A 27,477-nucleotide genomic window follows, 5' to 3' on the forward strand; every position below is an offset into this window, starting at 1 on the left:
AGCATAAACATAAGAACAGGAAAGATACATACTAACTTTAGAATCAGTGACCTCTTCTACTTTTATTGATTTGTAAAAACTTTCTCATGAATTTCAGTTAGCCTGGTACCATGCAGAAGGAGGACTGCCTGCATACCCCTATACCCACTTGGGGAATTAACATCTTTGAGATAACATATCTTCTCACCTAGGAATATGGCACAGCTTTCTACTCATCCAGGTCTTCCATTATTTGCTTACTCCGAATCCACTTTTGTAATGGTTTTTCTTTTTTTTTTTTTTTTTTTTTTTTTAAGATTTTTTTATTTATTTGTTTGTCAGAGAGAGAGAGAGAGAGAAAGTGAGCACATGCAGTGGGAGAGGCAGGCAGAGGCAGAGGGAGAACAGGCTCCCAGCCAAGCAAGGAGCCCCATGTGGGACTCGATCCCAGGATTCTGGGATCATGACCTGAGCCGAAGGCAGTGGATTAACCTACTGAGCCACCCAGGTGTCCCTGTAATGGTTTTTCTATTCCAATTTTCCAACGGGGTAATTATTCGTTCTGTACAAGGTCAGTTGTCATGGCTTAGAAGAAGGAGTTCTCTTTGTAGAAGAGCCTCCTGAAATTGAGTTTTGGGGGATAAGTTGGAAGATGTTGGTCTACACAAAGATGAACTTGAAATGGATAAAAGACCTCAATGGAAGGCATGAATCCATCAGAATCCTAGAGGAGAACATAGGCAGTAACCTCTTTGACATCGGCCACAGCAACTCCTTTCAAGATATGTCTCCAAAGGCAAAGGAAACAAAAGCGAAAATGAACTTTTGGGACTTCATCAAGATCAAAAGCTTCTGCACAGCAAAGGAAACAGTCAACAAAACAAAGAGGCAACCCATGGAATGGGAGAAGATATTCGCAAATGACACTATAGACAAAGGGCTGATATCCAGGATCTATAAAGAACTCCTCAAACTCAACACACACAAAATGGATAATCATGTCAAAAAATGGGCAGAAGACATGAAAGACACTTCTCCAATAAAGACATACAAATGGCTAACAGACACATGAAAAAAATGTTCATCATCACTAGCCATCAGGGAGATTCAAATCAAAACCACATTGAGATATCACCCTACACCAGTTAGAATGGCCAAAATTAACAAGACAGTAAACAACGTGTGTTGGAGAGGATGTGGAGAAAGGGGAACCCTCCTACACTGTTGGTGGGAATGTAAGTTGGGGCAGCCACTTTGGAAAACAGTGTGGAGGTTCCTTAAGAAATTAAAAATAGAACTTCCCTATGACCCAGCAATTGCACTACTGAGTATTTACCCCAAAGATACAGATGTAGGGAAAAGAAGGGCCATCTGTACTCCAATGTTCATAGCAGCAATGGCCGCAATCGCCAAACTGGGGAAAGAACCAAGATACCCCTCAACGGGCGAATGGATAAAGAAGATATGGTTCATATATACTATGGAGTATGATGCCTCCGTCAGAAAGGATGAATCCCCAACTTTTGTATCAACATGGGCAGGACTGGAGGAGATTATGCTGAGTGAAATAAGTCAAGCAGAGAGAGTCAATTCTCATATGGTTTCACTTACTTGCGAAGCATAAGGAATAACAGAGGACATTTGGAGAAGGAAACGAAAAGTGAATTGGGGGAAATTGGAGGGGGAGATGAACCATGAGAGACTGTGGACTCTGAGGAACTAACTGAGGGTTTTGGAGGGTGAGCCTGGTGGTGGGTATTATGGAGGGCACGTACTGCATGGAGCACTGGGTGTGGTGCATAAACAATGAATTCTGGAACACTGAAAAGAAATTTAAAAATAAATAAAAATTAAAAAAATAAAAAATAAAAAAAATTATCTAGGGGGAAAAAGAAAGATGTTGGTCTGTTTCTGCATCGGTTGTAGCTCATTTTCCAGGGCTCAGGGGACATAGCAGCATCTGGGGCTTACGGCCATATACATTCAGCACATAGGAGTCTGTTCTCCCCACGTCTCTCTCGTATTTCCCTACATGTTCCCTTTACTCCAGGCACACAGTGGGTTCTTCGCATCCTTTAAAAAATGCATAATTTCAGAAGTCAAACTGAGCGGAACAGGTTGGGCCGCTCGGATGCAGGTGACCTCCTGCTTGGCGCGGTAGCGAGCACGGCTTTCCCCTCCCATTGCAGGAAGATGCTGAAACTCTGCGGAGAGACGGAGGACAAGCTGGCTCAGGAGCTGATCCACTTCGAGCTGCAGGTGGAGAGAGACGTGATCGAGCCCCTGTTTTTGCTGGCCGAGGTAAGCCGTGCACACGAGGTCATCCTACCCGGGGACCCCGTTCTTCACCAGGAATTATCCCTGCCCGTCCGCCTGGTCAGGATTCCCCCATATAGCAGCCCCTCCCACTGCCTGCCAGCTCCCTCTGCCCCTGACACTCCTCTCTGCTGGCTTCCCAGTGGGGACGGGAGCTTAGCTGGCACCAGATCTCCTTCCCCACGGGGTTCTGCACGCTTTACCCACCCTGCCCCCCACCCATCTCCTGTCTTCCGGGAAATGAACAGCAGCCCCTCCTTGGGGGAGACCCTCTGTAGTGCCCCCTTATGTGCACATGCACCTTATGTGTACGTGGATCCCTTCTCTTTCATTTCATCCGATTTTATTTTTTACTTTAGTTCCAGTATAGTTCGCATCCTGTGTCCTGCACATTGCAGGAGCACAGTACGGTGATTCAGAAGTTACTTCTTAGTGTTCATCACGATAAGTGTGCCCTTCAGCCCCTATGTCTCTGGGTAATGAAGGGTGCTGGATAACACTGTGCGGACACAGACACCTTGATGTCCGTGTGACGATCTGGTTAGCTTCAGCCAAGTGAAATTGTGTAGACTAAGAATGGACACGGTTGGGGATTTTATTTGCCTTGAGCCCCTGGCTTCTTGCCAGTTGCTTTGGCTTGGTCATCCAAGACCGCCCCAGCCCCATCCCATCGAACTACAGGTGCTCTGCATCTGCACGGTTTACTAGCCACTAGGCACCTGGGGCTAGCAAGTTCTTGAAATGTGTTTCGTGTCACCGAGGAACTACATTTCACATTTTAATTTTTGTTCATTCGAATTTAAAACGCCGTACCTACAGAGAGCTGGGAGCTAGCATATTGGACAGCATTGCCCTAGACCAGGCCTGGTTTCCTTCCTGGACTCCCCCCAGCACCTCCCCATCCCCTCTTGCAATTTCTATGCCAAATGGATAGGCAAATCGTTAACCAAAGTCCTGAAAGTTTTAAAGGAGAAAATCCTGCCTGTCGTGGCTTGACAGAGATCAGCTCTAGACTTCTCAGGTGCTGTCCTGTCCTAGGCCATCGCCCAGCCAAGCGCATGCGTGAGAGGCCCTTTGCGCCTTGGAAAGGTGGTCTGGGGTCTCGGGCAAAGCCTGAAGCAAACCTGGCCTGGGTGCCGAGACTCGCTTGTACCAGCCAGATGTCCGTGTGACCCTGCAGCTCCGCTTCAGGCCTGTCAGAAGCGGTTCCCCTCCCTACGTTACTCACTCCTGCTCCGAAGACCATCCTCACGGTTTTCCCTCCTATAGAAGCCACAGCCTGAGATGGTTTTGTGTTTTCAATGTACAGCCAGTTTTCCCCTTTAAATTCGCACTTTCTGCCCCGCTTTGGTGGAGCCCGGGCCCCAAATCCCACACCGGGATGTTCCGCGAAGTCATTTTTGGAGATAAAAATATAAAAAGAGCATCCACACACAACCAACCCACCATGGAAGAACTTGTCATAGCCGAGCAGAGCCGTGGCAAGGTTTGATTTGGTATTTATTTTGGGGGGGGAAAAAGTCTTTATTTCTATAAAAACGCATCCTGATTGCATTCCCCCATCAGATCTTGGGCCTCCTGAGACTAGTGCCCATCAGCCTGCTGCTGTCTGTTGTGAATTAGGTCTGTGTGTCAGCTCCTCCTGCTTTTCTCCCCGTGTGTGGCCCTTGTGTCGTGGACAGAGCTGGGATGGAGCCCGTGTTTGCTGGCCGAGGTGGGGGGCAAGAAGGAGGCCAGGCATAAGTGAGCAGGGGAGTGCAGAGCCCGCCAGGAGGGTCAGGATGATGGAGGGCCTGGCAGGTGTCCCTCGAAGAAAGAGCGGCAGTTAGCTCGGGCAAAGGAATTGAGGGTTTCCTCTGGAAATCAGGACTGGGAGGTCCGTCAGCCCACGTACGAACTCATGGGGAGCGTCCGTCTGACTCTGTCCTGTAACCACAGGTGGAAATCCCGAACATTCAGAAGCAGAGGAAACACTTAGCAAAGCTGGTGCTAGACATGGATTCTTCTCGAACGAGGTACGGAAGGGCTTCTTTGCTTTCCTTTTTTGTCTCTTGGAAGGGACAGCGATTGCATCTGGGGCGTGGGGAAGGGTTTGTGGGGAGCGTAATTTGTTGAGTGTGTTTCCATCCTCCAGGTTTTTCTTAATACCCCTGACATGGCAGGCACTGGAGGGGAGGGTCGTGAGTCAGAGATATGGGGTCCCCACCCTCACGGGGGCTGTGGCCCACTGTGAGAGACAGAGACCCTAGACAAGCCAGTGAACACGTGGTGACTTCAGGCGCCCATAAGTCCTGTAAAGAAGGTAGCACAGTGCAGTTTTGGAAGAGAGTGATGGAGAAAGGGAAGCTACATTATTAGGTAGGCTGAAACAGAGAAGGCTTCTTAGAGATGACACTTGATCTGCGACCTAAATGACGAGGAGGCAGCCATGCAGAGATCGGGCACAGGACTGTCCATGGCAGCAGGAACAGCATGTGCAAAGGCCCTGAGGCAGGGCTGGGGAGAGATCAGGCTGCCACAGTCCGGGTATAAAACCAGGGCAGCGTGACTGGGGTATGAGCCAAGGTGGGGCATAGTAAGAGCTGAGATCAAAGAGGCAAGGTGGGTAAGGTGTTGTGTCTAAAGAAGAGAAATTTCTGATTCTGGGACCTGCCCACTGTTTCCTGAAGCCAGTGGTATAGCGCTTTCCTTTTTGTAGCCACTCTGAACCTGAGGCCATTATGACAGAAGCAGCATTCTAGCTGTGCTGCTCTCCTCCAGCACTGTCTCCCAGAAGCCTCCAGAAAGTGCCTTTTCCATCAGGCAGGTCACCAGAGGCCCTGAGATGCCATTGACTCTGACCACCGTGTGTCCCCAATGGTGCATATGCAACTTCCTAATTCTCGCAGTGGCATGTGTGCCTATGTGTGCAGCTTGAAGGAAAGCACGTTCCTGAAGATAAATATAGAAGGAAGCTTTCAGTTCTACCACAAGCCCTTTGCAGGTCAATTTTAATCCTCTCCTTACCTCTTTTTAACTTTCTTGAGGAAAAGAAACAAAACCAGAAAATAGCGATCTACTTGGACTGAGAGATGTCATATAGACTCCCGAAGCAGGAGTCCGAGGTGAGGTGGTGAGATCCAGGTCACCTATTTCCAAGACCTGTGAGTTTGATCAAGTCAGTCAGCCTCCCAGAGTCTCAGTTGCCTCACCTGTGCACAGGTAGTGACGTTATCCGTGGGCTGACATGAGGAGGTTATTTTGAGTGTCAGTTGAGATTGCATTTGTCACAGCGCTTCCTGGGTGCTTTGCCAAAGGAAACTGCTGCAATTAACTAGTTGGGACCCGGGAATTCGACATCTGGACCAATACAGAGTATAAGGCGATCCCCCAAGACCAGAAATAGAACAGGTTAGAGCAGCAGAGAAGCAGAGAATATTTTTTGTTAATTTAGTGTTTCCCAAACTTCAGTCCACCTGAACAGTTTTGGACATCTGGACCTACACATCTCGCAAAAAGTCGATTCACTTCTTCAAAATGAATCCGTTTAAAAGAGGTTAGAGCCGGGCGCCTGGGTGGCTCAGTGGGTTAAGCCTCTGCCTTCGGCTCAGGTCATGATCTCAGGGTCCTGGGGTCGAGCCCCGCATCGGGCTCTCTGCTGAACGGGGAGTCTGCTTCCCTCTCTCTCTTTGCCTGCCTCTCTGCCTACTTGTGATCTCTCTCTCTCTGTGTCAAATAAATAAATAAAATCTTAAAAAAAAAAAAAAAAGATGTTAGAGCCCTACCGTACATTGAAGGGCGCTACCTTTTCCATGAATGCCAGGTAGACATAGAAGCGAAAAGGACGAAAGCAAAGCCTGTTGCCCACAGAAGGCTGTGACCCTGAAGCTTGTCTCCTTCCATTGAGAAGGAAGAGGAGGAAGAACATTGTCAAGGTTTTTCCAACCCAAGTCTGAGGCTCTCTCCTCAGCGCTCATGGAGGAAAACAGAGAAGGTTGCGTGGGGAGTATGGATGTGGCATCACCAACTACTGTATCCTCAGACCACATCCAGTGCCTCCCAAGACATCAGCGTTCAAGGCCTACATTGGGGCAATCACACAAGGATTAAAGACATGCTGATTGTCCCACTGTTAAGAGGATGGTGGAGACCTTGTTCCTGGGTTTGTAGAGTGATTTCCTTCACCGTGGAGACCTGGCCCTTTGCTCTGAGGTCTTCCCCCCGCCTCTGTAAGGGAAACCTAAATTTCCATCTAAGAGCTTCTGGTCGGAAGGCCAGATGCTAGCGTCAGCGCTTGTCATTGTCACCTCTACTTAACGTGTTTTTGTTCAGTCTCCTTATGAGAGGTTGAGTGGGTGGCAGTCACAGTCCCTCTAGTCACGTGGTGTGTTTTTAATGGTGACACTAAGTGGCATATGGATTCTGAAAACCATAGAGAAGCATCGTTAGGAACCCTTCTTCCACGATTTGAGGAACTGTTCCACATTCTCAGCTCATCATCTCTTGTATGCTGGGGTTTGGTCAGGAAATCTCTACCTCCCCCATCCAAATTCTTACACTTCTAAACTTCAGCCAAGACCCTTGACAACCTTTGTCTTTTCAGAAGCCAACCCACCCAACTTCCTACCTTTTCCCTAAACCCTCACTCTTCGGCCAACATGAGGACCACATGCTAAGAGACAGCAGTGAGAGTAAGACCAGATGCTATGCCGTTGAATAGCAAGGATCAGCAGCTGCTCTTCTGGAACAGAGGGTCCTTCCTGCCCTCCCCTCCACCCCATCCTGATTCCCACCATGGACAGTGTATAGGTTCTGTTCTTTGCAGGATCACCAAAACTTTCATTAGTCCCTTTTTGTTGTTCCTGAGTTACACTCTCCAGAACTGCACGGTGTATCCCAGATGGAGACATGCTGTTGATCATTGTGCCCGGATCCTTGAGTGCTACAAGAACTTGGTTGGATACTGTCAAACCCAACTCCTTTATCCAATATGTAATTGGGTCTGAATCCAAGGTGTGTATTTGCCTCAATTCCAGTAGATCTGGCTTGTCTGCTTGGAAAACCAATCATACAAGCCTTACCATCCTCAGAGAAGACCAAAGCTTAGAAGTTGAGTAGAAGGAGGTAGATAAGGAGGTTGGAGGAAAAATTGGAGGAAGCTTTAAAACTTTATGCTGAGTTAAAGATTGTGAATTGAATTGAATTGAATTGAACTGAATGATACACAAATGTCTTTTCTGGGATAGATTTGGTTTAGCAGTGGTTGCAGAAGGAGCTCCGTTCCCTCCCAAAGTTTGCCTCGATTTTTCTGAGCATGTATCTCAAGATCAGCCTTTCTGGATCCAGGACACTTTATGCTCCTGCTGAGCAGCTGTGGACTAAATTTCATCCTCCCTCCCCAAATTCATGTGCTGAAGCACTAACCCCCTCGTGTGACTCTATTTGGAGATAGGGCCTTTCAGAAGTAATTAAGGTTAAGTCCTGTCCTAAGGGTAGGGCCTTAATCTAGTTGTGTTGGTGGCCTTCTAAGAAGAGGAAGGGAGAGATTTCTTTCTCTTTACACACTCACTCAGGGGAAAGGCCACATGAGCACAAGTGAGGAGGCAGCAAGAGAGCCTCCACCAGACCCAAACCCTGCCAGAAGCTCAATCTGGGGCTTCCAACCTCCAGAACTGCCAGATAACTTATTTCTGTTGCTTAAGCTACCCAGTCTGTGGTATATTGTCACGGCAGCCTGCACAGATTAAGACACCTGCCTTTGGGACACCTGGGTGGCTCAGTCGATAAGTGTCTGCCTTCAGCTCAGGTCATGATCCCAGGAACCTGGGATTGAGCCCCGCATCGGGCTCCCTGCTTGGCGGGAAGCCTGCTTCTCCCTCTGCCACTCCCTCTGCTTGTGTTCCCTCTCTCGCTGTGTCTCTCTCTGTCAAATAAATAAATAAAATCCTAAAAAAAAAAAAAAAAAAGACACCTGGCTTCTTTGGAAGCAGGTGAACTAAGAAAAATAAAATAGGAGAGTTGGGGTATGGATAGCAGGCAGCTCATGGAATTAAAGAAGTAGCTCATTAAGAGAGATTTAAGTGCATGGTGTCACCAGCTTCGAAGCTGTTCCTCACCTCCTACCTCTCCTGCATACAGGCATCTTAGAGCCAGTCTTCATGGTCCCTTGGGCTTCTGTCTCCCCAGCATGAGACCTGTTCCCTTTGTTCCAGTTCTAAAAGTACAGAGGAGAGAGGCCATTTGTCTAGACTTTGCTAAGATGCCACTTCCTTGGCCCTTCAGTTGGTCACGGTGATGAAGGATGGGCATGGGCTTGGCTTGCATCAGCGACCCTCGCCTGGGCCACTCACGGGGAGGGTCATGCAAAACTGGCAGCTTCTCGGGGTGCCTGGATGGCTCAGTCGGTTCAGAGTCCGAGTCTTGGTTTCAGCTCAGGTCCTGATCTCATGGGTTGTGAGATCAAGCCCTGCATCAGGCTCTGCGCTCAGCGGGAGTCCATTTTGCTTGGATAGTCTTATAGTCTCTCCCTCTGCTCCTTCCCCTGTTCTCTCACTCTCTCTCTTTCTCTCCCAAATAAATAAATAAATCTTTAAAAATTAAAATTTTAAAAAGCCACTGTGGCAGCTACCTTTGGCCCATATATCAGAGCAGGAGTAGGGCAGTGCCTCACTAACTGGAGGACGCCAATGACGGAGGGAAGCAGATAGGACAGATGAAATAATAAATGTCCCTCTAAAAGAACATTCCTGTTTGCCTTCCAAAAATTCTTCTTCTCAACTTCCCATTGCCCTGAACCCCTCTTGCCTTTGTCCTCTTGACCAGTTTCCTGATCCCTAAAATTCCATACCTTTATTTCTGGCCCTTTTCTCTCCTCTAGGCTTCATTAAAGCTGGTTTTCTGTCTCCACCTCCCACCCAGACCCTATAGCAGCGGCATCTTTCCCAGCAAATAATGGTGTCATACCAGAGCAGAACTTTCTTTTTATTTTATTTAAATTCAATTAATTAACATCTAGTGTATTATTAGTTTCAGGGGTAGAGTTCAGTGATTCACCAGACGCATATAACACCCAGTGCTCATTACATCATGTGCCCTCCTTAATGCCCAGAACTTTCTGCTCTGCAGATTTGAAAGCTTAGACTTTTAGGTCGAGCAAGAATCCCTGTTTCTTCTCTTGCTGGAGCAAGAAAGTGCTTGAGTTTATTGACAGAATGGATGTCTGACAAGGCCACTGTATCCTGAAATTCATGATTAGTGTCTCTTTTCCTAGCAGATTACTATCCATACACATTTTCCCGTGTTTTCCTTGCTGTTTTATTGTTTGATCTCCACAATCTGATTCCGCATCTTATCACTATTTTGTAATCTCAAAACTGGTTACTTCTCTCTTGCAAATAAATTTCCCCATAAAGGGAGGGGAAGGATCTGTGTTTTTAAGCTACCAAAGTATTATCTAAGAGGTAGAATTTAGGGGGGAAAGATAGAGGGGAAAAAGGAAAGAAAATAAAGGTAACTTGGGAAAATGTCTTCATTTTAACAGATACATATTAAGGATATTTGGGTTTAAAGGATTAAGGATAATTGTGATTAAAGGGATTAAGGACAATTGGGTTTAAAAAAAATCAAATCAGGGGCTGCCTGGGTGGCTCAGTGGGTTAAGCCTCTGCCTTCGTCTCCGGTCCTGATCTCAGGGTTCTGGGATCAAGTCCCACATCGGGCTCTCTGCAGGGCAGGGAGCCTGCCTCCTCCCCCCCCTCTCTCTCTCTCTCTACTTGTGATCTCTCTCTCTGTCAAATAAATAAAATCTTAAAAAAAAAAAAAAAGAAAATCAAATCCAGATCTTCAAAGCCATAAAAAAAAAATACCAATGTCTATGGTCACTGTATTTTTTTTTTTCCACACGTATATTGGTTAGTTGTTTTTTCTTCAGGTAGCATGGGCCACATGGTAGTTTTAGCTTTTTTATTTTTATTTATTTATTTTTTTAGTAGGCTCCACACCCAAAAAGGGGCTTGAACTCACGACCCTGAGATCCTGAGATCAAGAGCCATGTGCTGCACCCACTGAGCCAGCCAGGCGCCCCTGAGCTTAATCTCATAATCTACCGTATTCATGATCAGCAGTCTCAGTTATAGCCATGGCGTCTCCTACTTTATTTGACCAAAAATCCCCACAACAACTTAATGCTTTGAAGTGACTAAACCCTGGGAAGTTTATTAAATAGATCATGTCTGTTGGGCAAACTAAAAGAACCACCCAGGAAGTTTTACCAATCTGTACCTGTTAGTTCAGATTTTCCAACAACTTTGAGTAGAATATTTCCTTTGCCCTGAGGAATGGTTCCCAAGATGTGCATGTCCCTCTCTGGACCTTCCAGCCAGCTTGACATCCCAAAGCCTTTTTAAGTCATTTTCCCATGAATGCATTTTTTAAACAAGATTTTATTTATTTCTTTGTTTAAAGCGAGTGCAAGCAGGGGCAGTGGGAGAGGGAGACTCTCAAACAGACTCCCGGCCGAGTGCAGAGCCAGACCTGGGGCTCCATCTCAGGACCCTGAGATCATGACCTGAGCCGAGATCAAGAATCGGCAGCTTGACCAACCGAACCACCCAGGCACCTGCCCCACGCCCACCCCCGTGAATGCATTTTTTAAGTAACACAGACTCCTTTATTTTGTTCTTTTATGTTAATAGCAAAGAGGACTTTCATTTCCCTTTCCTGTGTCGGAGTCTTATACTCTTCTGTTTGTCCTGCAGGTAACAAACTCAGAGAAGAAATCATGTAGAGAAACCACCTAGGGATTCTTGACTCTCAACATGAGGGTCGCGTTGCACATTGTGCCCCTGGGATGGATGGTCTAAGAGCCAGATAGGGCCTATGGGGCCATCGGGTTCAGTCTGTACGCCACTGGCCTGCATGGTCTGTTGCCCAGCTTCATCAGGAGGGTTCATGTGATGGTTTCCAGCCTCTCTTGTCAACGGAGGTGGGCCAGCCCCCCCATCAGCATCCCCTTCCCCCTCACTGTCCCTCCCGCCTTCCCCGAGAGACTGTAGTCCGTGTGGGCTGCCCTTTGTCATCCTGCTGTTTTCCTTAGGGCCGTGGAGTGGTTGTGCATCTCGTGGCCCAGTTAAGAGTAGAAAAATAAAGAGAGGACTAGTTTTTAAGATCCTGACCCCCCTGACTTCATGCTCTTACTCCCTGGCCCCTATAAGCCATTAAGTTCACAGACTCCTGGGCAGCAGGAACCCACAGCTCGTCCCTGCTGCAGCTCCTGCTGCCTTGAGTCATTAGAACCGTTGTCCTTCGGGGGCTGTTCTTGGTCATTCCCTGATAATGCCAGGGCCAACAGAAACATCTGTATTTCGCCACGAAACCTTTCCAAGCCAGGTCCTCCAACGGCTGCTGCTCTCCATGCAAAGGACAGACGTCGAAGGAAATATAAACACAGTATCCGAACGCTGACTGGAAACTTTTTTGTGCTGACCCGTGGAGACTTTGGCTTTCAGATTCGTTTTGATGCTCCTCTGCTTCTCCTCTCCTCTGGCACCCGTGACTGGCCTCAGCCAAGTCGGCGAGTGTTTCCAGACTCCGAGCCCATGGGGCAGGCTGGGAGCTTCCGGGGAACACACACACCGGGCCTTGGACAGAGCACCGCTGATGGTCACTGGGCCTCCGTGTTCGGGAGAAACATTTCAGGGGACATGAGGCCAGACTGGCCCATGCCTCCCCGCTCTGTGTCCGGCCACAGCTGCCCCCTTCCTCCTGGGTAGTGTTTGCAACCCGCTCTCTTCTCCGCGCCCCCACGGACTTCCCAGGGCTCTCCACCTGTCTCACCCCTCTCCTCTTTTTCTCCTGTTTTCCATCAGGTGGCAGCAGACTTCCAAGTCTTCAGGTCTGTCCAGCGGCTTACAGCCTGCGGGTGCCAAAGCTGATGCCCTCAGGGAGGAGATGGAGGAAGCTGCCAACAGAGTGGAAATTTGCAGGGTACCCCCCTTCTCCCCCCGCTGTCTTTGCACCTCTTTATCGGGACAGATGGGGGAACCCTTAGGGAGTCCCGTTTTCCTCACTGGCATTGTATTAAAACCTAAGCGTGAGCTCTGGTTGAGCTGAATGTCTCCAAGCTTGCCTGCTGGCATCTCCAGAGCCCAGGGTGAGCCCTAAGAGTTGGGGCTTCGAGGCAGCCTTGGGTTGGGGAGGGGGACAGCGGTGGGTTAGCAACAGCGTTCCCGCATGGCGGGCCCAGAGGATGTGGCCGTGGTGTCTCTGTGAAGCTTTTGTAAGGCACCTTCGTCCCACGGAATGGGCTCTCGGCTGGATGGAACAGCTGAGAATTTAGATAGTAGACCAACCTTGACTCGCTGTCGATATCAAATTGTTTCTCTTTATGTTCACCTTGTAATATTTCCTGGGTCACTTGACCCATCTCCTGCCTCCTGGGACATTGTCAGCTGTGAAGCGGAAATGCTGACCAAGGAGATAGTCAGGGAAAAGACGAGTTCCCACTTGTTCAGAGAGGAATGTCTCGTTCTAAGATACCCATGCCTCTGCCCTTGGGAATGTCAGAAGCCCTTTGTTACGTCTGCTCAGACGTTTCCTGTCTTTGCCACAAACGTTGTGTGGGGCATAACTCGCAGGGCACACCACTCATGATACTCTGTGTAAGAACATCTGTATTACACGCAGGTATGTCTGTTGTGGTTCAGTCCACGAAGCAAGAGTATCTCATGTTTCTGGAAGCATGCTGTGTACCCACCTGTTGTCTTAATCTCACACGTTCTTGTTTATTTTTTATTTTTTTAAGATTTTATTTTATTTATTTGAGAGAAAGAGACCATGTGAGCAGGGGGAGAGAGAGAGGGAGACGCAGACTCCCTGCTGAGCAAGGAGCCCAGTGTGGGACTCGATCCCAGGACTCCGGGATCATGACCCAAGCCAAACGCAAATGCTTAACCAACTGAGCCCCCCAGGAGCCCCTAATCTGATAATGGTTTTATAACAAGCGTTGCCACTTTGCATGAAGACATCTCTGTTCTTTGTGGCTTCTTCTAGTCTTGTCTACATGTCTTTTATAACCATACTACATAGGGGGCTTCAACCTTGTGTTCGGGTCACGTTCAGGGTCAGATAGGATCGCTCTCTGGAATTAGGAACCGTGACAGGTCGGTAAAGAATTCACGATCTCTCTGCTGACACTACCACGGACTCAAGCAAAGACTCCAAAATACTCCCCCAGTCCCAAGAGTCATCGGGAGCTCAGCCGATTTGTCATTTGAACGCCCGTGTGAAGGGAAAACAGCCAGCTGGTGGGATTTGTGAAGTCTAACTCTCGTGCTGCTCTTACTTTGACTCTGTGCTATGTCTACGCATCATACCGCGGACTCGCGTTCTTGAGTGAAGAGTCCCATTTCTTACACAATGATGCTGTGAAACAGACAAGAGACAGTGGCATCGGGGGGATGCTGGACATGAGTCTCCAAGTTCAATACCTTCATTATCCTGTAGTTCTTTCCATGTGCTTTTCTTACCAAAAAATATGTTCGGTTCCCTTTCAGAGATTAAAAAAGTCATACATTTTGCTATCACCTGTGAAAAAGCATGAAAATATATCAAGAAGAAACACCAGTAATTGCCCCCCACCCCATTCCTGCCCAGCAACCCGTCTGTTTCCAGAGAGGATGGCCAATTCCCCCTTTCACCAGTATTTATTCAGAATTGTCAGGAACAGTGGCTCTCTGTTATGGGCCGTCTTATCTCTATGTTTCTGTAATTTTAATTTCCCTATTAGTAATGCCCAGTGGATCTTTGTGTCTATCGGATTTCCTGCAGATACGCATAGACTTTCCCAGGTTGGCAAATTGCCCGTTTGTATGGGCAATTGGACCAACATTTCTGTTCTTCTTAAATATCAATTTGTATAAGTTCTCTGCATGTCAGGGGTGTTGAACTTTCTTCTGTCTGTTGTGTTGCAGAGTGTTTTTCCAGTCTGCTATTTGCCCCTTGGCTTTGTTTATATGTGTGTATTCCTTTGCACGGGAAAATATCCCAGGCATCTTCCACCTCAAGGTTAAAGCATTTGGTGTGGTCTGTGTTTTGAGTATTGGACATTCCAGGAGAGGTGCAGTGGTATCTCGTTCTAAATTGCCCTTCGCAAATGACGTAAGATGTTGAACGTCTTTTCATACACTTGTGTGCTGTCTGTATGTGTATATACATACACACACTTTGGTGATATGTCTGTTCAAGCCTTTTGCCCATTTTCAAATTGGGTTGTTATTTGGCATTGCATTGTCTCATCTCCAAGTACTGGGGGAGTTTTTCCAGCTCTATTTCTGTAATTTTATTTCCAGCTTAATCCCACTGTGGTCAGGGAGCCAGCACTGTGTGATTTCAATTATTTTAGATCTGTCAGAATGCGTTTTATGGCCCATGGTGTGATCTATCTTAGTGGACATTCCTCGTGAGCTCGGGAAGAATGTGTGTCCTGTTGTTGTTGGATGAAGGAGCCCATGGATGTCAGCTCTGTCTAGTTAATGGATGGCTGAGTTGAGCTCTGTCCATACTGCTGCTCTGCCTGCTGGATCTGTCCGCTTCTGATCAATTGCTGGTGAAGTCTCCAGCTATAATAGTAGATTCCTGTCTTTCTCTTTGATGCTCTATTGTTCGGGGCACACACATGAAGGATTGTTCCATCTTGCAGAATGACCCCGTTAGCATTAATGGTGTCCCTCTTTATCCCGATAACTTCTCTCACTCAGAATGCCGGTCTGGGAGACATAGAGCCACTCCCCCTTTCTTTTGATTCGTGGTAATGGGGTATATCTTTCTCCATCTTTTTACTTTTTATCTATACATATCTTTATATTTAAAGTGGGTTTCTTGTGACCCTCATATAGTTGGGCCTTGGTTTTTGATTCACTCTGACAGCCTTTGCCTTTTCATTGGTTTATTTTCATTGTTTAAGTGATTATTGAATATAGTTAGATTCATATCTACCCTAATTGTTCCTGTTTTCTACTGGTTGCCCTTGTTCTTTATTACTATTTCTGCCTTCAGGTTTCCTGCCTTTGAGGTTTTACTTGAGCATTTTGTGTGGTTTTATTTTCACTCCTTTCTAAGTCTATCAATTATACTTTTGTTTAAAATGGTTTTTTAGTGGTTGCCTTAGAGTTTGCAATGTACATTCACAACAAATCCAGATCCGCCTGGGAATAGCTTGATGCTGTTTCGTTTATGGTGCGAGTATGTCTTAGTAACAAAATGTCCCTAGTTCCATCGACCAACTAGTGACTTGTAGGGAAGCAGACATAGCCACAGGTGTGTTTACATTAAAGTATCCATGCATTCATGTGTATTTATCTGGATACATGGATACATTCACATAGATATGAATACAATGTTGCTACCATTCTGAAAAAAACTTATCAGTTCAGTTAAGAATAAGAGAAATGAAAGTTTTATCGTAGCTTCACTACCGATTCTCTGATGTTCTTCCTTTTTTTGTGTAGGTCTGAGTTTCTGACCTATATATACTTTTTCATTCTCTTAAGGAACTTTTTTTCCCTTAACATTTCTTATAAGATAGTCTACGGGCAACAAATTCTGTAAGTTTCTTCAAGTCCCTTTTCAGGGTAATTCTGTAGGGAACAGAATTCTGGGTTGGTGGGATTTGTTTTTGTTTTTGTTTTGTTTTTCTTCTCAACAATTTTAAATATTTTACTCCATCTTCTTCTGACTTGCACGGTTTCTGAGGCAAGGCCGGAAGTAATTCTTACCTTTGGTCTTCTCCTGGCCAGTGTACTTTAACCTCTGGCTTCTTTGACTATTTCATTATTTTTGCTTTTCTGAAGTTTGAATATGATATGCCCAGGTGTCATGTTTTTTTCCTTCTTTAGCCAAAAGCTCTAATATCCCAAGTCATGATTATCTTGCTAATATTTTTCAACCTTAACTATAAGGAAATACATCACCAGAATTCATTTTAAACTGCAGAATATATCCCAAAGAAACAAGCAAGAGATGAATACACACCTGTATAAACAAAGGCTTTTCAAGTGTTGTCATAATGAAAAATTAGAAACACAATATCCAGCAATAGACACACCATCCATTCATGAATTAAATATCACATGGCCACTAGAAAGAATATTTGTCTGGGGGGTAATGAGCTACAAAATCCTCTGGTCCCATTTTTGTAAACCAAGCATCATACAGAACATATGACTGATAAGAATAGATAGAGTGACCAGCCATCGTGGTTTTTAGAGCTCGTCTTTCTGTGTGGTGGGATGCAGGTGAAGCTGGTGATTTACACTGTCTCTTTCTGAGTGTGGATTGGCTACCAAATCAGAAAACAAATGATAGTTGCAGCACATTAAACTCCGGTGATTATTGATTTTTTTTTCTTTATACAGAAAATTCACCAATGAATTAGATACATGGAAATTGGAGTTAGTTTCCACTTTTATTTCTGATTTGGAGTGCAGCTTACTTGGGACCCAGATTTTTAACTCAGTAAAACCGTAATCTAATTATACCTTTGAAAAACCCTTTGGTGTTCCTGAGGGCACTCCCAGACTGTCTGTCTGCCTTTTCTAGGATCATCTTTTGGCAAAGCTCAAATGCTGAGTCACTGACGTCGTATTCAGTGTGACATTTAGTCCTTCAGGGGGTCCCTCCCTTTCCTCTGCCTGCCGAGCCATTTTGATCCTCTGGCTCTCTGTGTTTTCCCTGACTTGACATACCTCCCTCATGACTGCTGGTGATGGATGTCCCCTGACTAAAGGTTCTGGGGAGGGGTGGCGGATGAATTCAATTCCTCTAGAACCTTTGCTAGATTCAGCAGCCCCACAGAGGCTTTCATTTGCCAGGATGCTCCAGAGAGGGGGAGCTGAGGTTTAGAACCCATTTAATTTCTCAGGAAAGTTACTGTTGCTAAGTCTGTGTTTCTCCTTCTGTTATATCAGCAGATGGTTACAAAGTCCTTACTAGTATGTGAAACATGTTTCAGATGGTGGAGGACAGACAGGAGATAAGATCCTTGAACTCTCAGTAGCTACTCAACCAAAACTGGAAATTGAGCACTTCACCTAAGAGAGTCAGATGAGAACTCCGAGTGACACTGTGCCTAGTGCCTAGACTGTTCCCAGCAAATGTTAATTCATTTGCCCCCCCCCCCCCCCCCCCCTCATTCTTTGAAGCTGAACCAAGTGTAGCATTGACTAATCTGTGCTTGAAGCTCTCTAGAGAACAGATTTCCCTTTTAACTCTGTTCCTTGGGTGCAGAAACTTCCACATGGTCTGCCTGTCAAGGATACCGGAAGAGGAAACAGACAGCTGCTCACATCCCAGTGCTCTCTCTGAGGATAGTGTAACTGGCAGCTGGACGGGTTGAGGGTGGGTGGGATTGATGCAGAATGCTTGACATTTCCACACTTCAGGCTGTTGGTGAAGCACGAGGTTGCTTGCTTGAATCCTTCAGCATCTGGATCAATCCTTCTTGGGCTGTTCTCCTATTTTCCTCAATGCATCCATCGCAGTCTTCTCTCCACTAAGCATCGCTTGTAAAGATCTCTCCTACTTAAGGCTCCCGGACAGGAAGGACCTTGAGAGCTCACCCGAGTCGTGCAGACAAGGTCACACACATGGCATGCTAAAAATCGTGGTTAGTGACCGAGTCTGCACCCTTCTCAGAATGTACTTTTATCATACGTCCCTATGGGTGTTTCTATGAAACCGAAACCCTTCTCCTCGGAGGAGGATACATTCCAGATTCAGGTGCCACATAAGGTTGTTGCCCCCGATCCCACAGAGAGCCGGATGGCGAAGGACAGTTAACACCATGAGATTGGCCTGGGGCATTGACTAAATCCCGGTTTTTCCAAATTTCGAATCAGCGGCCCTCCTTTGAACCCGCCCATCTGTCTTCGCCAACTTCCCCCAAATTGGTGCGTTTCCGCCTCTTTCCCATATGCTTGTGATCGACCAGTCAGTCTTGGGGGGTAAAGAGAGCAAACCAGGAGAAGAGAGGGCGGGCCATTTTCAGGAATGGTGACACGGGCTACGGAGATGCATGGAAGTAATTTGCACATCACTCCCCCGCACCAGCTTTCCTGACTCTGGATGTGGTTCATGTGTTACAATCCCTGGGGAGATGCCTGGCAGAGGTGCTCCTTCCACACTTACTCACTCTTTGGAGTCAGGGTTGGGAAACGCAGGAATGCCCATGAGAAAAGTCTTTGCCATGGCAGGAATAGTTAAAAATGAGATTGAACAGCAGCGAAGGCTCTTGCTTCTACGATGTCTAGACTCACGCGTTAGCCGGTCAAGTGTTCTCTGTTTACTTTGCTTGTGCGTTTTACCTTCCACAGGACCAGCTCTCGGCAGACATGTACAGTTTCGTGGCCAAAGAAATCGACTATGCAAACTACTTTCAAACGGTAAGGGTCTAGAAGGGTAAGAGAAGGTCAGTTTCACTCACAAGAGTCAGGGCGTGGACAGGAAGGAACGTGCCATGAAACCTAAAGGCCTTTGGAGCACGTCGTGGGAAAGAATATGGGTTTTAGCTCTTCTGTCTGTGATTAAGTCCGGTCTTCTATTTCTCCTTATATGGATTTCTCTAAAAACCTAAGAATAAAACTGAACCCATCCATGAAGATGATAGCAGCCCCCGTGGTGTGTGGCGGTGGTTCTCAATGAGAGGTGATTTTTGTCCCCTACTCCATTGGCTGCCTGGCCATGTCTGCAGGCACTTGTGGCCATCACCCCCGGCTGGGGGCAGGGAGGAGGTGCATCTGGGGAGGAGAGGTCAAGAGTGAGGCCAAGCATCCTCCAGTGCATGGGACAGTCCCCCACAGCAAAGAATGACTCAGTCCCAAATGTCACTCGGGCCAAGGTTACGAAAGCTGGGTCTGTCATAAACAAGGAAACTGGGGAGAAGAAGATAGCCCCGCCCCCAGCTCATAATTGTTTCTCATTTCGATTTTGGCCGAAGACAATGACAAGTAGGTAAACAATGATTAATGTGGCCTGTTCGCCTGTCTCTCATCGATGAAAGCAGATTTAGACCCTAGAGAGACAGGATCTGAGTCATCCATACTCGAATGATCTGGTCCAAATAATTAAGACCCTGGCTCTCTACCAGGGTAAGTGCAAGGCAAGTCAAAAACAAAATAAAACAAAACCAGCGATAATTTTTAAAAAAATTTTTTTGAAGGAAAAAATATAAATTAAAAATCCAGTTAAGTTCATGTGCCTTTAAAGCTGGAGGCAAAAATTCAAACTTTAACTGATTGGAGAAGTGATGGGATGATAAGGAAGGTGAGGAGGAGAAATCCTGAAAGTTTTTCAATTGTAAGCACCCTGGGCTGGTAGCAGTCCCCGAAAGCTGTGACCAGTGAGTGGTCCAGACTTTCAGAGGCGTTCCTTCGACCCCCCAAAAAGAACCGATAAGCATTCCTTCCAGCCTGGAAAGTTTATTTTAAAATAATAGCACTTTCTCAAGTATATTCCATGGGGTATATTTACAGAGATAATATTTTAGAATTTCTGGAACTTAATGACATTTTTGACATTCCAAAACTTTCTTGGACTGCCTCCTTGCCATTTATGTACCATTTTTTTTTAATGTTCTGATTTTTTTTTTTTTACATCTAATTCTTAACTAGTGTTTAGTTTTTACTTGGAGACAATAGTATCTGCTCTCCGTGCCAACCATTTCTTTTTTTTTTTTTTAACAATTTTTAATTTTTTTATTAACATATAATGTATTATTAGCCCAGGAATACAAGTCTGTGAATCACCAGGTTTACACACTTCACAGCACTCACCATCGCACATACCCTCCCCAATGTCTATAACCCAACCACCCTCCCCTTGCCCCCCTCCCCCCGGCAACCCTCAGTTTTTGTGAGGTTAAGAGTCTCTTTTGGTTTGTCTCCCTCCCAATCCCATCTTGCTTCATTTATTCCTTTCCTACCCCCAGACCCCCCACGTTGCCTCTTAACTTCCTCATATCAGGAAGATCATATGTTAATTGTCTTTCTCTCATTGACTTATTTTGCTAAGCTTAATACCCTCTAGTTCCATCCACGTCGTCGCAAATGTGCCAACCATTTCAATGGAGAGATTCGCTCCGCTTTCCTTCAGGTGCACACAGTTGCAGGGTGAGGGGAGTCTCAGAACAGAAATGGCAAGACTGTTGCTTACCCGGGTCCATCTGTTCTTGTTAACATTTCAGCAGTTGTGTCATTAGCAGAATGGTCAAAATAGGTAAATTTGAAAGAATTTGGGTTTGGGGGCTGCATCACGGAGCCGGAGCCGTTGTACATGAGCCCAGGGTCCTTGGGGATTGTGGACCGAGCCACACAGTTTCCGATCAGTCATATATTGAACTCACTTTGCAGAAACCAAGATATATACAGCCTAGCATTCAGCTCTGTCATCTAGGCAAATGGATTTTTTTTTTAAAGATTTTATTTATTAGAGAGAGCGAGTGGAGTGTACATGCTTGGGGGGGGGGGGCAGGGAGGAGGGAAGAGAGACTCCCAAGCAGAGTCCACGTGGGGCCCAACATGGGGCTCAATCCCACGGCCCTGAGATCATAGCCTGAGCCGAGACCAAGAGTTGGATGCTTCACTAACAGACTGATTTCTAAATGTGTCCCCATTTATATATTCTGTCACCCTCCTCTCGGTTGCCTTTGCTTTGAGGATGGGGTGCAAGGCAAGGTGAGGTCCTGGTGAAGGCAAGTCGTCTGTATCAGGCACCAGGGCTCCCGGGGTGGTCCCCCTCATCCTCGGTGACTCTCCTGCCTCCCAAATGTCCCCTTGAGGGGACTCCTTTGCTCCAGAGGCTGAGAAGGCGGAAAGCTCGAGCCCTCATTTGGAGTGGCCTGAGAGAGAGCAGGGTGAGGCGAGGAAGAGGGGACACCTTCACACAGAGCCTCCCACGGGGCATGGCAGCCGCGCTCCCCACCCTCCCACAATGGGTAATGCTTGTCCCTGTGTCTCCTCAGCTCATCGAAGTGCAGGCCGAGTACCACAGGAAGTCCCTGGCGCTCTTGCAGGCTGTGTTGCCTCAGATAAAAGCACAACAGGGTAAGTGCAGACCCTCCCTGGAGCGGGGAGGTGGATGAGGCTGCTTGCCCGCCGGGATGAGTACCCCACCCCCAATATACCCCAATCTCCTCCAGCCCCACCAACGAGCCTCCAGAACTTTCCACACTGGTTCTTTGAGCCAGCACACCCACATACGCACTGCCCCCCTCCAGGGGTGAGTTGGGGGGCGTGCGTGGAGGTGTGTGGTTGGTGTGTATCCGTATGAAGCCCAGCAGGTCCAGGCACCGCTCACTCCCCAGCTGTCTGCCCCTCCCAGGCTCCTCCCTCCTCCCTAGACCACAAGAATGGAGACTCCATTGGGCCTCCATGTCTTTGGGAATCAGGCAACTGTCTGCCTGACCCGAAGGAAAGAACTTATTCCAGCACAAGTGCCCGTCACTAACTGCTGCAGGCCCCTCTCTCGCTTCCCCACTCAGAGGCCTGGGTGGAGAAGCCCTCCTTCGGGAAGCCTCTGGAGGAGCACCTCACGATTAGCGGCCGGGAGATCGCCTTCCCTATTGAGGCCTGCGTGACGATGCTGCTTGAGTGTGGGATGCAGGAGGAGGTAGGTCTGGGGACCGCTGCACCCAGCCCTGAGCAGGTGCCCTGCTCTGGGCCACAGAGCCTGTGGGAATCTCCTTCCCTCCCTGGCCCCCGCCAACCCAGACATGTCGTGATACGGGACAGCTCCCCGTCCTGCAGCACACATATTGGTCCCGCTCTGTTCCTCGAGCCTTCTCTCGTCAGGGGGGAGGGGGATTGTGCGAGGCTGATACCACTGGCCCCTGAGAAACCTCCGGCCCCACTCCAGCCATCCTGTCTTCATATTTAACAGGTTGAGGCCAGACCACTGCTCCCCCCCTCCCTCTCCCCTCCTGTTCTCTTCTTTTTCTGCCCCATCCTCTACCTTTTCCTTCTTTGCTTGATGAATTCCCTCATTTTAAAAATAGACCTTTTAACCTTTCTGATCATGACTCTTTGAGAGATCCTGAAAACAGGATTGATATTGACGGGGACAAGCCCTTCTTAAGAGCCACATGTAAAGAAGTCTATGGGAAATGGGTGACTCTTGTTTTATTGGCGTGTAAACCATTTCCTGGGAGATGGAGCTCGCGCTTGGTTTCTTCTCTAGGCGCTTTTGAAATCTTTGGTCCATCTTCCTTTGATCTGATCAGCCAATCGATATACACTTAGGGTGGGCTGTGCATTTACCGCTGAGCAAAGTATACACGTGGCTTATGAACTTGCTGGGGGGATACGTGTCTAGCATCTATCTAACACAACCGATTAATTCAGATTAAGTCTTTACGTGGGCCCTGAGTCATGTGTGACAAACCGAGGTCTGCACCAGAGAAGGAAGCCAGTGATCGTCCAAATGCATGCTGGCCGCCGCCTCTGTGCCAGGCGTGTCCACATGCAGGCTCTTCCCAAGGGATGGGATAAATGTGGGGTTTTTGGACCACGTTTTAAGCGCTGGGCATTCTCGTGTCTGTTACTGGTTACTAGGTGTGGAGATCTTTAGAGTCCCTGAGCCAGAGCCTTATGGAGGGAGGTGAACTGGGCCTCCCCTCACCCCATCGCTTTTTTAAAATTATGGAAAAACTGCAACACATAAAGATGAAATAATGAGCCTCATCACCTAGATTATAGACTGTCCTGCTTCCCCTCTGCCTCTGTTCCTGTCCCCCAATGCCTGCCTTGGATAATTGGAAGCCAGTCCCAGACACTATGTCATTTCATCTGTAATACTTCAGTATGTTTCTCTAAAAGATAGGGAATAGATTGTAATTATATATACGATGGAACATAAAAGCATTATGTATAAAACGGAAACATAATATGTTCATGTCTTCAAATATCTAATCAGCATCAACGGGCTCTTTCTCCCTCTCCCTACACCCCCCCCCTTTTTGTTTTTCCCTACTTTGTACCAGCTTTTCTCCTTGTAGTAACAGAAATGCTCAGGCTGTCCCTAGCCTGGAAAAAAAAATTTTTCCAATTCAACTACAACCTCATACTCCTTCCCCAGCTCTTTGGTTTTGTTCTTGCCTTGGCTCCCCGGTTCCCCTCTCTCCCCTGCCAACAGCTCAGGATTGCCAGCACCATCACCCCATCCCTGCCCTCAGGGAGATTTTGGGGTCCTTCCCCTTCCTCTGGGCTCCACTCCCACGTGTGCCACCATTTCTTCAATATGCACCCACAGATTTTCCTCAGACACCCCCAAACTGCACTCAGTAGCTGTTTTAAGAAGCCCCTCCTCCTCCTCTTGGATTTTATCTGTCACTTAGTGAAATGGCCTTCTCAGTGACATGGTCAAAAGTCTACAGTCTGTTTGACAGCCCTACTCACTTCTCTTTGGCAGTATCTGTCACCAGGTGCCATTGCATTTGGTTTCCTCCACGACAGTGGCGTGGTTCTGTGAGAATCCAACCCACCGCTTTGGTACCTGCTGTCACTTGCTCTCGGGCACAGCAGCCTTAGTCATGCACTCGTCCAAACATATTTATGGAGCTTCCTCCCATGTACAGACAAAGAGAGCTCTGGACATCTATTCAGAATGGAGCTAACCATCTTAGCAGGCCAAACGCTCCATATTCCAGACCAGGAACATTTTCTTCGGAAGAAACGTGGAGATCCGCATGATGGCCACAAAAGGTCGAAAGCGCAAGGACTGTTCTGCAGAATGCCAGGAGCTGAGAAGGCGAAACCAATCAGTAGCTGTTGGGTCATGTCTAACTCACCTGTGGCTTAAGGGTTCCCTTCTGACTCTGACCTGCGTTTTTCTCGTCAGCATATCTGTTTTCTCTCTCTCTTCAGAGCTCACTTGTGTGCGAGGGACAGTGGTTCGCTTGGAAGCCGTGATAGGGATTCAGAAGTAATTTTAAGAATGAAACATGGAGAAAAAAAAAAAAAAAAAGAATGAAACATGGGGCGGGGGGGCACCTGGGTGGCTCAGTCATTAAGTGTCCGCCTTCAGTTCAGGTCATGGTCCCAGGGTCTGGCATCGAGCTCCCTGCTCCACGAGAAGCCTGCTTCTCCCTCTGCCGCTCCCCCTGCTTGTGTTCCCTTTCTTGCTGTGTCTGTCAAATAAATAAATCTTTTTTTAAAGAAAGAATGAAACATGGAGGGGCTGATGGAAGCATTGCTCCCTAACAAACCACCCCTAGTTTGCCCGTCCCCTGAGGACATAGACTTGGTCTCTAAAAGTAGAGGCCTGCGTCTCCCGGGACACACACACGCTCTCGCCCTGTAGACCTTTTCACATCCAGCTACCTACACCCCCGCATCTGACCAGGTGTTGGCCAACTTCTCCAGCATCTGTCGGGAACACACCAGAAGTTGCAGTGCCCCAGGTTCATTCATCCCACAGATGCTTAGTGAACCAGAATGAGGCGTCACCCTGCCCCAGGCACTGGGGACGCCGCAGTGGGTGAAGCCCGGTTCCCACTCAAAAGTTGCTTCCGTGTAGAGGAGGGGACATTTAGAGAGCGGGCAGCTGCCCTACTGGGAGGTGGTGATGGGGAAAACGGATCAAGGGGATTCTGGAGGGAGGGAGCGGGGAGGCTGCGTGTGAGTTGGTCTTGGTCGTGTGCCTTCGCGCTGCAGGGCTGTGCACTGACCCTCTGTGCTGTTGCAGGGGCTCTTCCGTGTGGCGCCGTCTGCCTCCAAGCTGAAGAAGCTGAAAGCTGCCCTAGACTGCTGTGTGGTGGACGTGCAGGAGTACTCAGCAGACCCCCACGCGATTGCAGGTGGGCGCCTGGGCCCCTTAGCGAGGGGCCCCCCTGTGCTGGAGAAACTCATGAGGAAGGGAGCATGATCACGTGACCCTCGAGCCAGCGGCTTCCCAGCATGCATCAGATGTATCCAGGGAAGGGCACATGGTCTCATGACCCTCGAGGCAGCCAGCCAGCTCACATGTCAGATGTATCCGGGGAAGAGTGCATGGTCACGTGATCCTCGAGCCACCGGCTTCCCAGCTTGCATTCCACATATCGGGGAAGGGCACGCAGTCATGTGACCCTCAAGCCAGCAGCTTCCTAACGTGTCAGCTGCATTCACAGAAGGGCGCATGGCCATGTGACCCTTGAGCCAGCGTGTATACCGGAAAGGGTGTGCGGTCATGTGACCCTTGAGCAAGCAGCTTCCTAGCTTGGATCAGATGTATTCAGGGAAGGGTGCGTGGTAACATGGTCCTCAAGCCAGTGGCTTCCCCGCATGTATCAGTTGTGTCCCCCTGAGGCTCAGTTTTACACCTGATTGCTGGGGCCCCGTGAGGAGAGATCTTCCCAGTGTGCCGAGAGACAGTGAGGTGATGGTGGGAAATAGGGGGAAACCGACATGAGTGGCAGTGCAGGCCCCACTGCCGTGCCAGAGCCTCTGATCCGTTCACGTGGGAAACCACCGTTCGTGGTGTGGGGATTAGGGGAGCCCATCCCCAGACGGACCACCCCCACGGGTGACGCCAGCTGGTAGGACCCATCTATGCCAGCGTCAAGTGGCTCAGAGCCATTATTGTGTCCATGTCCAGGAGCTTTGAAATCTTACCTCCGAGAGTTGCCGGAACCTCTGATGACCTTTGAACTCTATGACGAGTGGATTCAGGCTTCCAAGTGAGTACGCTGCGTCTTGAAGTGTGTGGTTGGGTAGGGTTATTTGCAAGGATTTATTGAAATGAGGAAAGTGTGTGACCTCTGATCTTAGGGCTCCGCTTCTTGGCATTTATGGTAGAGAAATGCTCGTGCTTGTACCCAGAGAAGCGGGTACAAGGATGCCGATGCCAATGTTATTTGGAATAGGAAAAGCCTGGATGTTATTAAAGCTGTATTGGTTGGGGACCAGGGGCATGAGTAAATAGATCACGGCGTATTTACACTGTGACATACTCTGGAACGCTGGAAAACCCTGGTCGAGCTATTCCTGCTAACACAAAAAGATGGGGAGACTTACTTTTTCGTTAAATAAAACAAGTTAACAAGGACACATATAATATCCTATTTTGTTTTTTTAAAACACAACACACTCAAAACCATGTAATTGCAGGAGCGCCTCTATATATGCATAAGTGCGTAGAAGGTTCTGAAAGGGCTCACACAAGCAGATCGTCATGATTCCTTCTGGAGAGAAGCACAGAACAAGGGGAGGGTCACAGGGTCTTGACTCTTACTTGTACTTGTTAAAAAGATGTTAATCATGGCCCATTAATAGCTAATATAAAAACTTGACGTCTGGTCCGCGGGGTGCCTGAGATGGGACATGATTTGTAGTGCTCTCTTGTCGCAGGTTTTGTCTCAAGGCACAGCCAGCATAGCCTCTCAGTAGGAATGCTCAAGTACATATGTGCTTCTGTGGGCCCTGCAGCTGACCTCCGAGGGAGGCCTGGCTCTGTGTGTGGCATTAGAGAAAGGAAGCGAGCTCCCATCATGTGGTGGGTGCTGGTTTTTTTTTTTTCCCCAAGGTAGAGCAGAGGCTATGCATCGGAAAAGCCTGGCCATTTACCTGGCATGCTTGCATCTTCTGGTGGAGCGTGGGTGTGAGCTCTGTGACGATATTGACCATGAGCGATGCCTTTGTCCAGTGTTTATTAGAGACTTGTCACTGTTCTAATCTCATTAGGTGCTTTCAACTCATTTAATTGTCACAGGAACGAATCCTTTGAAAGCGGGTTGTGCTGTGTTCCCTAACTTACAGGTGAGGAAGACAGGTCCTAGAGCAGGTGTGTCACCAGGTTACCTGCCATCTAATAAACGGCAGAATGAGGAGTCGAGTCCAGAGGATCTGGCCTGGAACCCACATGCCTACCTACGGCACTTTGCGTCTCTCTAGAGCCCCTCAGTGGTCCTAGGGATGAAGAGAAATGAGAGCGTATCTGCTGATGGAAACTGTCCCTTTATTTCTGGACTGTATACTCAGTCTTGATGCTAGAGGAGCCAGAGAAGGGAGAACAACGGGGGCATCGGGATCTAGCCAAGTCCTGGCAGCATCTGCCCTTTCCCCTCAGATGCCGATTTTAAAGCTTGAGATCCACCAGACCCTCTGCTGAGCCTTTCATACAGAGGCTCCTTTGTACTGCTCATGCTGACTCCAGACAGGAGATCATCCCATGAGCCCA

The 27,477-nt window shown here is 47.8% G+C and overlaps 1 protein-coding gene across 2 annotated transcripts in view; it reads left to right on the top strand.

The window, feature by feature from the left end:
• ARHGAP44 (Rho GTPase activating protein 44) overlaps window positions 1-27,477 on the top strand; it is a 165,978-nt gene that overhangs the window by 108,812 nt on the left and 29,689 nt on the right. For both annotated transcript variants that reach the window (XM_032839813.1, XM_032839815.1), the window contains exons 5-12: window positions 2,169-2,280; window positions 4,234-4,310; window positions 12,141-12,258; window positions 18,642-18,710; window positions 21,287-21,368; window positions 21,806-21,933; window positions 25,006-25,117; window positions 25,897-25,978. In XM_032839813.1, the coding sequence (XP_032695704.1) occupies window positions 2,169-2,280; window positions 4,234-4,310; window positions 12,141-12,258; window positions 18,642-18,710; window positions 21,287-21,368; window positions 21,806-21,933; window positions 25,006-25,117; window positions 25,897-25,978 (780 nt within the window). The remainder of the gene's footprint in view (window positions 1-2,168; window positions 2,281-4,233; window positions 4,311-12,140; window positions 12,259-18,641; window positions 18,711-21,286; window positions 21,369-21,805; window positions 21,934-25,005; window positions 25,118-25,896; window positions 25,979-27,477) is intronic.

This window comes from Lontra canadensis, unplaced genomic scaffold (assembly GCF_010015895.1).
Source record: "Lontra canadensis isolate GAN:19392208 unplaced genomic scaffold, GSC_riverotter_1.0 scaffold110, whole genome shotgun sequence".
NCBI lineage: Eukaryota > Metazoa > Chordata > Mammalia > Carnivora > Mustelidae > Lontra > Lontra canadensis.